The 15090-nt window shown below is 42.0% G+C and overlaps 1 protein-coding gene across 1 annotated transcript in view; it reads right to left on the reverse strand.

The window, feature by feature from the left end:
- LOC135543602 (transmembrane protein 163a-like) overlaps positions 1-5072 on the reverse strand; it is a 45551-nt gene extending 40479 nt beyond the window's left edge. Inside the window, exons 1-2 of the mRNA XM_064970997.1 lie at positions 4895-5072; positions 3831-3950 (exon numbers count right to left, since the gene is read on the reverse strand). Coding sequence (XP_064827069.1) covers positions 3831-3950; positions 4895-5072 — 298 coding nt within the window. The remainder of the gene's footprint in view (positions 1-3830; positions 3951-4894) is intronic.
- Positions 5073-15090: the final 10018 nt, after the last annotated feature.

Raw genomic sequence — 15090 nt, forward strand, 5'->3', positions numbered from 1 at the left:
AACTGCATGTGCGTACGTCTGTGCATATCGCTGTGTCTCTGTCTCTCTCCAGGAAACACAGAGCGATGTTATCTGTATTCAAGGTCGCTCAGCCACCATCTAGACCGGTAGGGCACTCCCACTCAAAACACAGGGAACAGACAGAATGGTGACATGTGGCTGGTATTTCACACAGCCCCGTGTTGGGTAATGTGATTTGTTGTGAAATTGATATTCAGGCTACCCAAAAAGCAGTCAAAGGAAAAAAAGGTATTTGTAAAGCAAACCAAGGAAAAGCTTTCGAAATTCAAAAAGTTATTATTTAGTGTAATCCAACAAGCACAACACATTTTCAAAGAGGGCACACACGGCAATTGTGGAACCGGATTATGCTGCGACATCCAACGAATGAGGGGGCAGGAAGAGCGAAACAGAAGCTCCACCTGGAACAGGGGTGGAGAAATCCACATTGTCAAAACAGTCAGAGTTGAGTAAATTGACAGACACGCGAGAGACTGGCCTCAAATGGAATGCAAATGAATCTGCCATTTGAGAGCCGATGACGTGCCACTAAATGCTTGTTAATTGTATCCTGAGGACGATGTGAAGTATCTGGGAAATTTTTGTTCCTACATCAGCCTGGATGGCGCACATTTACTTCCCTACCTCCCCCCCCTTAAAACCTGTCACAGATGACAAGCAGCTTAGAAAATGCAATTTTCATAGTGTGATTTAATTGTGGTCAAGCATCTTTGAAATCACAAAGAATCAGCAAGCAGAGGACAATTAAATAACACAAGCAAGCTAGCTGTGCTTTCCACGTTGATAACCTTGAACACATCCCTATTGATCTGCGCACCAAGGAATCTATATGACCCAAGGCAAATGTATTTGTGGACCTGCACACATCACTGAGTGCACAAAAAAAACACACAAAAAACTGGTTGAGACAGTGTTTCCTTAATGCTAATGTTTTCCTGTTTGCATGCCCCAGTTGCCATCATTCAGGTAGATATCTACAGTACAGAGAAAGACCCTAGGTGCAATAGATATCCATAATAGCCAGTCACTTTTCTTACACAGAAAAGACACACTGATCATACAGTGCACACCAAAACATCTGTTTTGGATTACACACAAAAATCCAAAAAGGGTAGCAGAGCCATATTGTCCCATTCAATCTCGATGTCAAATAACGTTAATTACTTAACCTACACCACTGGTGTGATAATGCAATATGATCAATCAATATTGGCTTTCATTGAATTCAGAACTGTGAATGGGTGTGTACATGTGGTTAATGTACAGTACAAGTCAAAAGTTGAGAATGCCAAGAGTGTGCAACGCTGTTATCAAGGCAAAGGGTGGTTACTTTGAAGGATCTCTAATATGATTTGATTTGTTTAACTTTTGGTTAATACATGATTCCATGTGTGTTAATTCATAGTTTTGATGTCTTCACTATTACTCCACAATGGAGTGGACAGGTCTTTTCACCCCCAAAAATGCAAATTACATAACATTCTCAGTCCCATTTGAAACGTCATGACCTAACCGACTTGGGAATATACACTGCTCAAAAAAATAAAGGGAACACTAAAATAACATCGTAGATCTGAATGAAATATTCTTATTAAATCATTTTTTATTTACATAGTTGAATGTGCTGACAACAAAATCACACAAATTATCAATGGAAAGCAAATTTATCAACCCATTGTTCGGGTCAGGATTTGGAGTCACACTCAAAATTAAAGTGGAAAACCACACTACAGGCTGATCCAACTTTGATGTAATGTCCTTAAAACAAGTCAAAATGAGGCTCAGTAGTGTGTGTGGCCTCCACGTGTCTGTATGACCTCCCTACAACGCCTGGGCATGCTCCTGATGAGGTGGCGGATGGTCTCCTGAGGGATCTCCTCCCAGACCGGGACAAAAGCATCCGCCAACTCCTGGACAGTCTGTGGTGCAACGTGGCGTTGGTGGATGGAGCGAGACATGATGTCCCAGATGTGCTCAATTGGATTCAGGTCTGGGGAACGGGCGGGCTAGTCCATAGCATCAATGCCTTCCTCTTGCAGGAACTGCTGACACACTCCAGCCACATGAGTTCTAGCATTGTCTTGCATTAGGAGGAACCCAAGGCCAACCGCACCAGCATATGGTCTCACAAGGGGTCTGAGGATCTCATCTCGGTACCTAATGGCAGTCAGGCTACCTCTGGCAAGCACATGGAGGGCTGTGCGGCACCCCAAAGAAATGCCACCCCACACCATGACTGACCCACCGCCAAACCGGTCATGCTGGAGGATGTTGCAGGCAGCAGAACGTTCTCCACGGCATCTCCAGACTCTGTCAAGTGCTCAGTGTGAAGCTGCCTTCATCTGTGAAGGGCACAGGGCGCCTGTGGCGAATTTGCCAATCTTGGTGTTCTCTGGCAAATGCCAAATGTCCTGCACGGTGTTGGGCTGTAAGCACAACCCCCACCTGTGGATGTTGGGCCCTCATACCACCCTCATGGAGTCTGTTTCTGACCGTTTGAGCAGACAAGTGCACATTTGTGGCCTGCTGGAGGTCATTTTGCAGGGCTCTAGCAGTGCTCCTCCTTGCACAAAGGCGGAGGTAGCGGTCCTGCTGCTGGGTTGTTGCCCTCCTAAGGCCTCCTCCACGTCTCCTGATGTACTGGCCTGTCTCCTGGTAGCGCCTACATGCTCTAGACATTATGCTGACAGACACAGTAAACCTTCTTGCCACAGCTCGCATTGATGTGCCATCCTGGATAATCTGCAATACCTGAGCCACTTGTGTGGGTTGTAGACTCAGTCTCATGCTACCACTAGAGTGAAAGCACCGCCAGCATTCAAAAGTGACCAAAACATCAGCCAGGAAGCATAGGAACTGAGAAGTGGTCTGTGGTCACCACCTGCAGAACCACTCCTTTATTGGGTGTGTCTTGCTAATTGCCTATAATTTCCACCTGTTGTCTATTCCATTTGCACAACAGCATGTGAAATTTATCGTCACTCAGTGTTGCTTCCTAAGTGGATAGTTTGATTTCACAGAAGTGTGATTGACTTGGAGTTACATTGTGTTGTTTAAGTGTTCCCTTTATTTTTTTGAGCAGTTTAGTATACAAGCATGTCTCGTGAACTGTAATAAGAAGGGTTGAGATTCATACACTGGCTGGGAAAAAAACCTGATTCCATACTCGACACTGCAACCCCAAAGCACAACACGAGTCATCCTGAGGTAACCTTGTGGAGCTATATCACACAAAAGAGATATTGTGAGAACTATAGAACTTAATGTATTCTAATACAATACAGAGAAATCGGAGCTTTTCAATAACTATTCGAACATGCTTTGTTTGCTTTATTGTCAATGTGTCCACCACAGATGATGTCTAATGTTACATGGAGGAAAGTTGAACTGAATTAAACTAGTAACAGTCTAGAAATAACTCCTTGACCCCCAGCAGAACTGTGTGCTCGATTTTATACACCTGTCAGCAACAAGTGTGGCTGAAATAGTCAAATACTCATTTGAATGGGTGCCCACATATACTTTTAGCCATGTAGTGTGTTTAGTAAACATGTGCAATATGTTATGTGTACCGTATATTATGTGTTAGAGTAGATATACCCATACAGCATGCCACATGTTATCGATAAGTCATTAGATTTGAAAAATTGACAGGTTCATCAGTCTAAAGGGAACTGTTGCATAGAAAAATCCTCACCAGGAAGACATTGCCTGGTCCCAGATCTGTTTGTGCTGTCTTATCAACACAACAGAAACAGATCTGGGACCAGGCTTATTCCCTAACGGAGAACAAAGTAACGTATGCTCACTGAAAGCTGCTACTGCCAGGATCAGCGTCACAAAGATGGAAACCCAGGAGACCCACAACGCTTTCTTGCGGTATCTTTGAGCTTCGTGGGGCTTCAGCCTCATGCTGCTCTCCAGTAAGCCTGTCAAAAGCAACACAGTAATAAGCAGGGGTGAGATTCCAGAACGCTTTTAGCACTCATATCCTAATTTGTCGAATTGCATAAAATACACTTATGATTATCTACATGCCATGAAGATTCCTGGTTTCTGAAACAAAGAAAAATGAAGCAATGCACAAATTTGAAGGATCCTTGTATTGTAGTCTACTGAAAGCCCAGAGGTGCGAGGACTGGCACTGGTGTGATAGTAGTGTATGGTTACACAGTCAACTAGTCTCACAATAGTGAGAGGTCCTGTGGGCCATCATTTTTTTAAATTCTAGACATTAAATCAAGTTGGTCACTAGCCGATCATTAGGTCTAACAAGAAACTATTTCCGTTTAAGAACCAATTGGAAGCAAACAGAAGAAAAAACCTACCTGAATGCAAAACTTTTTCTGTTTGGAGTAAACGGTTTCTGTTGCGAAATGTTTTGCAACAGAATTGGCATAAATACATATACAGTCACATAAAATGTTTTTTGAACAAGGTTAATTGCATATAGGAGCTAGAGGGTGTGGACATTTTCATTTTGGAGTCCTCATGTAGGCTATACTATGATGGTCATTGAGACCTCTCAGATGCATTTCTTCGATGTGTAGGATCAGTGATGAGTTAGTGCCCTGATATTATCAAGCAGCTTGTCTGTCAGTTTAAAACTAAATAAATGTGTTATGGCTGCCTTACTATGCCCCCTTCAAGTAAAGTCGTATCCATAATTGTTTCAGGTATCCAGTCCGCTAAGAGACTATGTATAATGGAAATTCGAGACATGCTGGGAGTAGCCCATAAGCGTTCTGAGTAACACAAATGCATTGCATTGACAGTTTAATTTGTGGAGACATTTCTGCTAAAGTAGCCTAGTCTAAGTGTAAATAGTATGCGTATTCTATTTTTGTTTGATTTGTCATAGATATCGGCCTACCTTGCCCCTCCACGCTATCGCTAATTTTCATCTCCTGGTCCATCTTAAATTTAGGGTGGCTGTTGATTTTGGGTGACAGTTGATGTGTCGGGTCGCACTGGCCGTTTACAGTCGACTGATCGACAATAATTGGATCCGGGATGGTGTTCACCCAATCTGAGGCTGTTGAGTCCGTCATTGTTCCAATTAGGCAACTCCAAAAACGGTTCCAATTAGCACAGGATGCCGCGCGGTGAAACACCACTTCCCATTCATTTCAATGGAAAGAAAGCTGAGAGTGCCGGGTACCTTTAGGCGGTGAAAAATATAAACTTTTCCCAACTTTATGCAAATCACCAGCGGCGACCGCTGGGTGATGACCAATCATAGGGAACAGTTCCCATGACGAATTTGACGCTATGCGACCCAAGGCTGGAGACTTTCTTCAGCGAAGATGGCTGACAAAAATACTAGAATGGATTCAAATGAAAGTGATTCAAACGTCATAACGAATCATGCAAAAAAAATGTACAGTTGACAGGAATATGTTAGTTAATGTAGAGACAAACGATTATGCATATTTTAATCATAAAGTTAATTTTCGAAACCGCGACTTAGCAAGCTCGCTAACATTAGCTGGCTAGCTCTATGGGTGTTGTGACGTGAGTATGAAATTGTAATTCTGGTTGTTTAATGTTTTAGGGACTCCTGAAACAACCAGCAAACCAGGCTGTCGTCTTGTGAAACAGTGAATGTAAAGAATCTAGCTAGCTAAAGCATTTACTGCAAATTGAATGTACAAATGTTTAAGCTTGCCTTTGCTGATATTTTCCATGCAATGCATATAGATTAAATAAAGTAACTAGCTATGTTATTGCTTATTGTGCAGTGGAGGATAAAAATACCTGTATGCTTCTGGATCGGCTATCTTGCCCTTCTATGGACACAAACGTTTGGTATACATATTAGTTCAGAACCTAACTATGAACCTCATATCATAGCCAGTTGTATCAACTTCAAAACAGTCTGAATGACATTAATGAAGCATATGGATTGAGTAGAATATAATATAACTTGTATAGGATGCAACTCGTATATACATGTAATTATTACCATGCATGAGATCCCCACATAGTAGCTTGTATATTCACTAATCATGTAACCTACCTTGGCAAATAAAGGTGCAGTTCATGTATGAATGTCTGAGATGATTTTTCAGTCATATCCAATGCCAGGAGTATCAAATTCCAGTCTTTGAATGACTCTGTGTCTGCATGTATGTATTACAATTATACATGTCAACAGTGTTTACCAATCTTGATCCTGGGACATCAATGGTTACACATTGTAACTAATAGACTAGAAACAGGATTTAACTAGTTAAAGGCTGATTTGTAATTCATATATACAGAAATATTTTTTTTTTTTAACAGTTCACTACACTTCCTAAGCATCATGTAAATACTCTACAACCAGTTCATCTCTATCTAATGCCCTTCATCTGCATTGATCTGATAAACACAGGATAGGTGTGGCATTTCAACCAGTAGAGAATGTGAAACGCTTTATTGAAAGAAGTTAATTATCCAAGTGTTATAAATACATACATTACAATTATAATTGTAATATTATAAATACAAGTTCAATCTGTACTTCAGTGCATTATAAAAACAGGAAGAAAGAGGCAGTGAGAGAGGTGTAAAAGACAGGGAAAGAGGTAAGAACATAGGAGCAGGGAAGGCAGCATATGATTAATGATTAGTGCTACCCAAATATTCTCTCATTTCATAACAATTACACAATTACATAAGTGTCTAGTCGGCACGAAAGTTGAGGTGGCGATGATGGGACGGGGTTGGCATCCTCTCAAATAAAAACATATCTGCAGGAGAGAGACAACATGTTTAAGTTTTTGTTTTATTCTAACATTATCATAAACTCTCATTAACTCTGGGTCTACTGCATCTCTTATCTGTATTTCAATGTAAAGCATCTCTTTAATAATACTTCCTGTTGACCTGACCAAGTGACCTCTCACCTCTGATCATGCTGTGCCCTCTATGTAGCCAGTTCAAATGTGGGAGGGTTTCACTGACACAGCTGATATAACCTAGAGGATTTAGGGAGAAGATGAAAGAGGGATGAAGTGAAGGAGATAGACTTATTGAGAAAATAAGGTAATCAAAGAGACAGTGTTCAACAGGAATCTGTGTGTGGCTGCAGATACTTTCTGCCAAAAAACATGAGCGGACACACGAGGACAAACAATATAGCGTAGTTATAGAAATAATGAAGTGTCTTACTATTCGCCATGGTTGGCCCTCTTGCCTATTCTTTGAAGGTGGAAGGAGCCACAGTTATACACCTGAGCCTATTTACTGCACAACACAATCCATCAATCAGATTGATACATGAGTGTAGGTATGGGTTATAGGGTGTCTAATTGCTCTACATTTTTTCAATGTGGGTGATTTTAAAATAGCCTGTTTTGTTTATGTACAGACATCACACCTTACCTAAACAGCACCCTCACCTTAGAAGTAGAACTCAAAGGGAGAGAAACTGGAAATTGAATAACTGCAATTGACATAGCTAAGTAAATGGAAGACTACTCTTATTGCAATGTGATTGGCTCTTAAAAGAGCCTTTGGTTGTGCATAATGAAGTCTATTGTGTTGCCAGGGAACAACATCATCTTTGAAGAAGTAGGAGGTGAAGATTTCCCGCACACGGATTGCCTCTCTTGCTGTGTTGTTGTACCCCATCCTTGAAACATCCTGCAGAGCAGCAGACTTCTCCTCTGGCACACGGCGGCTGCATATCCCCTCCTGGTCCTCATGTCCATCCTCAAGAAGTTATCCAGGACACAGGTAGCCTTCACACACCTGAATTCCTCAGTCCCAGATGGCCCTGGTCACCCAACCGTGCAGTGCCCTACACGTTAACTGTAGGCAATCGCTTTGAATGAATCTCCAGTTACAAGGTATCTGTAGGAATATGGAAGACAATTAATAATGTAATTATTAGAGTTTTACATCACCAGATCATTGTAGATTACTAAAGTATAATATCCCTGATAACAAATCATGATAACATTGGATCGATACAGGCATGGCCACACATATGTGCATGTGTCAATAACAGGATCATGTCAAGGATAGCATCACAAATGAATACATAAATACCACTTGAAGCTTGATGATGAGTTGATCATTTGAATCAGCTGTGCAGTACTAAGACAAAAACAAAAATGTACACCCCTTTGAGCCCCCAGGACCAGGACTGAGAACCACTGCTCTTCATTGGGACCTCTTCATACTGAAAACCTCACAAGAAACAGACTTCATTATAGTCAAATTACACCACGCTGAATATTATGTTACTATTATCTCCATCCTCACTTCTAGGGACAGGAACTACACAAAAGTGCCTGCCTTATCCAGAATAACCTACTATCACTGACAGTTGGGGCTAATGTTAATGTCCTGTCACCCTCCACCATGGCTGTTAACTAGCTAACATAAACTCACTCACTTTTGTACATCGCCTTGGACCGTACAATTTACCTTATTTTAGCGCCCCAAAAACACAATACTTCCAGATCAACTGTAATGTCAATACCATTGTAAAGCACAATTTCTCCCCTTTCCAACATAATCAATTACACGACCCCCACGCTGCCCGTTTCTGCATAATTCAAGAAGACAATGAGCCCCGTCAGGTCTTAAAAAAAATGGCGGTTGGAGAAGTGAAACTAATGCATGATAGTGAGAAGGAGAGATGTTGTGTGGGAAAATTTATTTTTTTCCCCTTGATCTGTCCAACTTTATTTATTTTACTAGGCAAGTCAGTTAAGAACAAATTCTTATTTTCAATGACGGCCTAGGAACAGTGGGTTAACTGCAGAACGACAGATTTTGTACCTTGTCAGCTCGGAGATTTGAACTTGCAACCTTTCGGTTACTAGTCCAATGCTCTAACCACTAGGCTACAATGCCGCCCCAACTTATCACCTTATCGCCTCTAAACTGTAAATAAAACACTATAAAATGTTTATATAATGTGTCATTACATACCTATTTGAAGGTTTGTGTCGAATTTGAATCAGGTTTCTAGGGCAGCGCTAAAGTGACCTTAGAAGTAAATAGCCACATTGAGAATGATGATCGCATGCAATGATGACGCAAAAAATGACTAGGTACCCCCCTTACTGTCCATTTCTTGTTTTTAAAGGATGAGAAAGTGCTACACCTGGTGGAGAGATTGTAAGACAGAAATAGTTGCTTTATGCGTGCTGTACGTTACGGCATGACACGTCACAATGTAACTGAGGGTCAGTTTTTTCAACTTTTCTCCAATACTATAGAGCCATCACCATGTCGATCAACGCTTGAATAGAAACCTTGTTCACATCCTCGATTTTGAAGTCAACACAGTCGCTACAGTCACATTAGTTCTTTGTAGCCTCGTTTGAATGTTGCGGTTGCGCACATTTGTATGGAATGGGGTGAGTTTACGTTAGCTACCTACAAATGCATTTGGGGTTTGTTTTTAGTGATAAATATGTCAAGATTTCTAGCTAATATGAAGTTAGGTATATGGTGATATACTGATATTTCATTCACTTAGCTAGCTAACATTATCTATACAGTATGTGAAGTTGGGTCGATAGCTAGCCAACTAGCTAGCCCAATTGAGTTCACCTGCACTGTTGCTAATAGATTGTTTGTTTTACACTTTCGAAATGTATTTATTTACTTAGGTTCTCCCAGCCATGTGGACAATTGGAAACAGGGCAGCAAAGTGTGTTTGTCACCAGAGCGTTTTAGAGTATATAACTACTGAACTATGTACCCATTTAATAACCAGACCTTCATACAAACTTGCTATGCTGAATTCTTGACATTCAGCCGAACATGCAATACTGAAAGGTTTTACTATATGTGGGTATATGTACTGTATTGTCAGTGTCTACGAACAGAAGGAATAACTGTTATAACTTCTGTAGTTCATGTCAGGATTTGGCCAGGGTTGTTCCGGGTTTTGGTCACTAGATGCCCCCATTGTGCTTTTTGACCTTATGTTTTTTCCCTTGTTCCCCATTATTATTTGCACCTGTGCCTCGTTTCCCCTGATTGTATTTAAACCCTTAGTTTCCCTCAGTTCTGTGCTCTGTGTTTGTATGTTAGCACCCAGCCCTAGTGTTCTGTGTATTCTTGTCGATTCCGGTGGATGCTCTTGTGGAATTCTGTTTTTGTTTTTGAGTATCTCTTGAGGCTTTTTTGTGCTATTCCTACCACCTTTTGGATTTGCCAATTTTGTATTGAAGGACTTCTCCTTTTTACTTTATTAAATACACTGTCTTAAGTACTGCTGTGTCTGCCTCATCTTCTGGGTTCTGCTGACTAGAAGTTGGTTAATGACTGTTTCTCATAACTTCTGTAGTTCATCTCTCTTTTGCAGGTTTGTCCACAATTAACAAAATATTCACAAATGGTTTTAAGTCATGTTGGCTTATAGTTGAATGAAAACAAATGCACACAAAATAAAATGACTGAAATTGGGGAATAAAGGCTCACAATGAAATTACAAGTGATAGCTTTATAAATGAATGACTTATTTATTGATTAAAGAGAAAGTGAACATGAATAGGCAAAGCAGTGCACACATATAAAGATTAAAGCTGAAATAAAAAAAAGGTTGTGTTGAATCGAAATTGCATTCGTGAGACTTACATATCATGTGTAATACGTATCATGTGTGGTGGTATCCATGAGTTCATCTGACTCTGGGTTAGTAGAAAAAAGGGTTTGATTGCCAAAATATCGCACTATCCCTTTAATGTGAGATAGTTAGGCCTACTGTATGCTGCAAGGCTAGACTTGGCAGTCACACTTTATTTGCATAGATTGAAAATCATTTGAAATGTTTGAAACCCTGCAGCAAGCAATACCATTCACCTGAATCACACTTTGTTATTATACATATGAAAAATACTGCATAGGTCCAAGATAAAACATACAGTACACTCATTCCCACAGACATTATTTCTTACCCCGCACTAACCTCTGGAAGAGCAATGCTTCTTTGTTGGTTATCAGATCTTTCTTGTAGCCTGCCCTGAAGTGGTTGATCCGCGTGTCACAGCTCAGCAGATGCTTGGGCTTTGTAGCAGGACAGGGTTCCCCAGTGCAGGGATCTGTGTAATTGCCCGGCGGCTGCTGGTTGGTCGGCCGGCACAAGTTACACATGGTGGCCTCAGACAGTAATCCAGAACGGAATAGGCTCTTGTAAAGAACCCGGTCTGTCCGTTCCTCACGTAAGCGTCGTAAAACATGAACTGCCTCACTTGAATGGACCACTGTCACCTGCACAGACCCCTCCCACAGTAATGGAAAAATGGTAGAGTAGGTCCCGTTCCGGTGGTCTAGCACCTGCCCTGCAATGCCCTTCCCCAACTGTGGGGAGTGCAGTTCGGCCAGCAGGACGTCCCCACCATGGCTCTTGGGTCACCCCTGGAACTCGTTCACAATGACAAGAGCCTCTGCTGGTCCTCCGCTACAGAAGCACAGCTTGCAGTCCAGGCGAATAGGGCCCATTGAGTGGATGCTGCAGACGTCCAAGATGCAGTTGAGCTTCCACTGTGGGGGAGAGTAGAGGTCACTAAAGGTGAAAGGGTGGTAGGCTAATGTGGATAGTGATGGATGAAAGATAGTGTTGGAAGCAAGGTTGAACTTGTTCTGGGGGAAGGTCACCTTTCCTCCTCATCTCCAGAATGTTGATGTTGCGGAACAGGAAGAAGAGGCCTGACAGGGCCAGCAGGAGGAAGATGCAGACATATTTGGACAGGCAGTTCAACATGGCCCCTGTCTCCCGGCCCCCTGACATTGACACATAGAAGCTGGTTACTGTACATCTGCTCTGTGTTTGCATTGCGTCGCTACCAGATGAAAACATCTTATCTTATAAAAACAGAAACTTTTAAGGAAATGGAAAAAACTGCCATAATTGGTAGCACTTTATAATAACACCTGGTAGTAAAGCATTGATATTGCATTAATAAATAGTTCAAGTATTAATCATTATTCCTAAATGTTTAAATGTTAGTAAGCTATTCATAAACAATTGTGGAAGTCCTACACAGGGACACTCGAAGACAATCTTAAATTAGAAATTCTTTATTATCAGTGCGCTGGTGAGGTTCCAACCAACTCAATGCACCAAGTACACATGTCGATCAGGAGCTCTACCCGGGGCAGCCCTGTTAGTTATCTCATATACAGACAAGTTATATTTGCATGATCTAGCTTATTCATCATTCATAATTAATTCATCATTAATGTTTACTTCCTTCATGTGACAGACTAATACCTCTCAAGGCTGCTTCTCTCTAAGCTGAGACCTTGAAACTGAGATATCTCTTTCTCAAAATAAGGTTCTGGACGTACCGTACTGCCAAATTTCAGATACTGATAGTTAGGATTCGTTCAATGAGTCACTCGTGATCACAGAAATTGGCTATTAGAAAAGCACATTAATAGAACAGAGAAATTGATTATTAGAAAAGAACAAACAAACATTTCCACCAAACAGTATTTTCATAAACACTGTAACAACATATTTTGTCATGTTTAATATAATACAATTATGACTACGGTGTCTGTTAATTGTATTTTTATACTTTCTAAATGATTACTCACTTCCGTCATCATGAAGTGCTTTGAGAGACTAGTCAAGGACCATATCACCTCCACCTTCCACCCTCCACCCTACCTGACACCCTAGACACCCTAGACCCACTCCAATCTGCTTACCGCCCAAATAGGTCCACAGGCGATGCAATCTCAACCACACTGCACACTGCCCTAACCCATCTGGACAAGAGGAATACCTATGTGAGAATGCTGTTCATCGACTACAGCTCGGCATTGAACACCATAGTGCCCTCCAAGCTCGTCATCAAGCTCGAGACCCTGGGTCTCGACCCCGCCCTGTGCAACTGGGTACTGGACTTCCTGACGGGCCGCCCCCAGGTGGTGAGGGTAGGCAACAACATCTCTACCCCGCTGATCCTCAACGCTGGAGCCCCACAAGGGTGCGTTCTGAGCCCTCTCCCGTACTCCCTGTTCACCCACGACTGCGTGGCCACGCACGCCTCCAACTCAATCATCAAGTTTGCGGACGACACAACAGTGGTAGGCTTGATTACCAACATCGACGAGACGGCCCACAGGGAGGAGGGTGAGGGCCCTCGGAGTGTGGTGTCAGGAAAATAACCTCACACTCAACGTCAACAAAACTAAGGAGATGATTGTGGACTTCAGGAAACTGCAGAGGGAACACCCCCCTATCCACATTGATGGAACAGTAGTGGAGAGGGTAGTAAGTTTTAAGTTCCTCGGCGTACACATCACAGAAAAACTGAATTGGTCCACCCACACAGACAGCATCGTGAAGAAGTCGCAGCAGCGCCTCTTCAACCTCAGGAGGCTGAAGAAATTCGGCTTGTCACCAAAAGCACTCACAAACTTCTACAGATGCACAATCGAGAGCATCCTGTCGGGCTGTATCACCGCCTGGTACGGCAACTGCTCCGCCCACAACCGTAAGGCTCTCCAGAGGGTAGTGAGGTCTGTACAACACATCACCAGGGGCAAACTACCTGCCCTCCAGGACACCTACACCACCCGATGTCACAGGAAGGCCATAAGGATCATCAAGGACAACAACCACCCGAGCCACTGCCTGTTCACCCCGCTATCATCCAGAAGGCGAGGTCAGTACAGGTGTATCAAAGCTGGGACCGAGAGACTGAAAAACAGCTTCTATCTCAAGGCCATCAGACTGTTAAACAGCCACCACTAACATTGAGTGGCTGCTGCCAACACACTGACTCAAATCCAGCCACTTTAATAATGGGAAATGATGGGAAATTATGTAAAATATATCACTAGCCACTTTAAACAATGCTACCTAATATAATGTTTACATACCCTACATTATTCATCTCATATGTATACGTATATACTGTACTCTATATAATCTACTGCATCTTTATGTAATACATGTATCACTAGCCACTTTGTTTACATACTCATCTCATATGTATATACTGTACTCAATACCATCTACTGTATCTTGCCTATGCCGCTCTGTACCATCACTAATTCATATATCTTTATGTACATATTCTTTATCCCCTTACACTTGTGTCTATAAGGTAGTAGTTTTGGAATTGTTAGCTAGATTACTTGTTGGTTATTACTGCATTGTCGGAATGAGAAGCACAAGCATTTCGCTACACTCGCATTAACATCTGCTAACCATGTGTATGTGACAAATAAAATTTGATTTGATTTGAACCAGTTGTAAATGAGTTATTGGTTCATGAGATCAGTTAGAAAACATACACATAATTAATTGGATATTCACTAATGGTTATTAAGTGTGATTAGAACTATTATCATCAACATTTACTAATACTGCAATTGATGAATAGACATGGAAAACCAATCATTATTATTTAAATCTCTTTTTCGTCAGTATGCTAGACTAGCTAATGCTAGAAGTATTTCAATCTTCTTGATTTTCCCATATCGGAAAATGGGATCATTAGGAGTACAGGCACATCTTCCATCCCTGGATTGGGGTAGGTTTTCTAGCCATATCCGCATTCACCGTGGTACAAACATTATGGCTGAGGATCGTTTTGACTCGAAGGGGAAGATGTATTTACTGCTGAACTTCAAGTTGAAACATATCGGCTAATAAAAACCCTAATACCACGGCCTCAGTCTTTCTGTCTCTCTCTGAAGCTGGTCTCTCTCTTTAAGTCAGGTTGTTGTGGCTGGTCTCTAGCTGGTCTCTCTCTTTAGTCAGGTTGTTATGGCTGGTCTCTAGCTGGTCTCTCTCTTTAGTCAGGTTGTTGTGGCTGGTCTCTAGCTGGTCTCTCTCTTTAGTCAGGTTGTTGTGGCTGGTCTCTAGCTGGTCTCTCTCTTTAGTCAGGTTGTTGTGGCTGGTCTCTAGTTGGTCTCTCTCTTTAAGTCAGGTTGTTGTGGCTGGTCTCTAGTTGGTCTCCCTCTTTAGTCAGGTTGTTGTGGCTGGTCTCTAGCTGGTCTCTCTCTTTAGTCAGGTTGTTGTACTCATCACAGCAGGCACATTGGCCTATGATCCTAGCCGGTAGGGGAACACACAGCAGCCCCAGACACACTGCAGCA

The sequence above is a fragment of the Oncorhynchus masou genome, chromosome 7, assembly GCF_036934945.1.
Source record: "Oncorhynchus masou masou isolate Uvic2021 chromosome 7, UVic_Omas_1.1, whole genome shotgun sequence".
In the NCBI taxonomy this organism is placed as follows: Eukaryota; Metazoa; Chordata; class Actinopteri; order Salmoniformes; family Salmonidae; genus Oncorhynchus; species Oncorhynchus masou.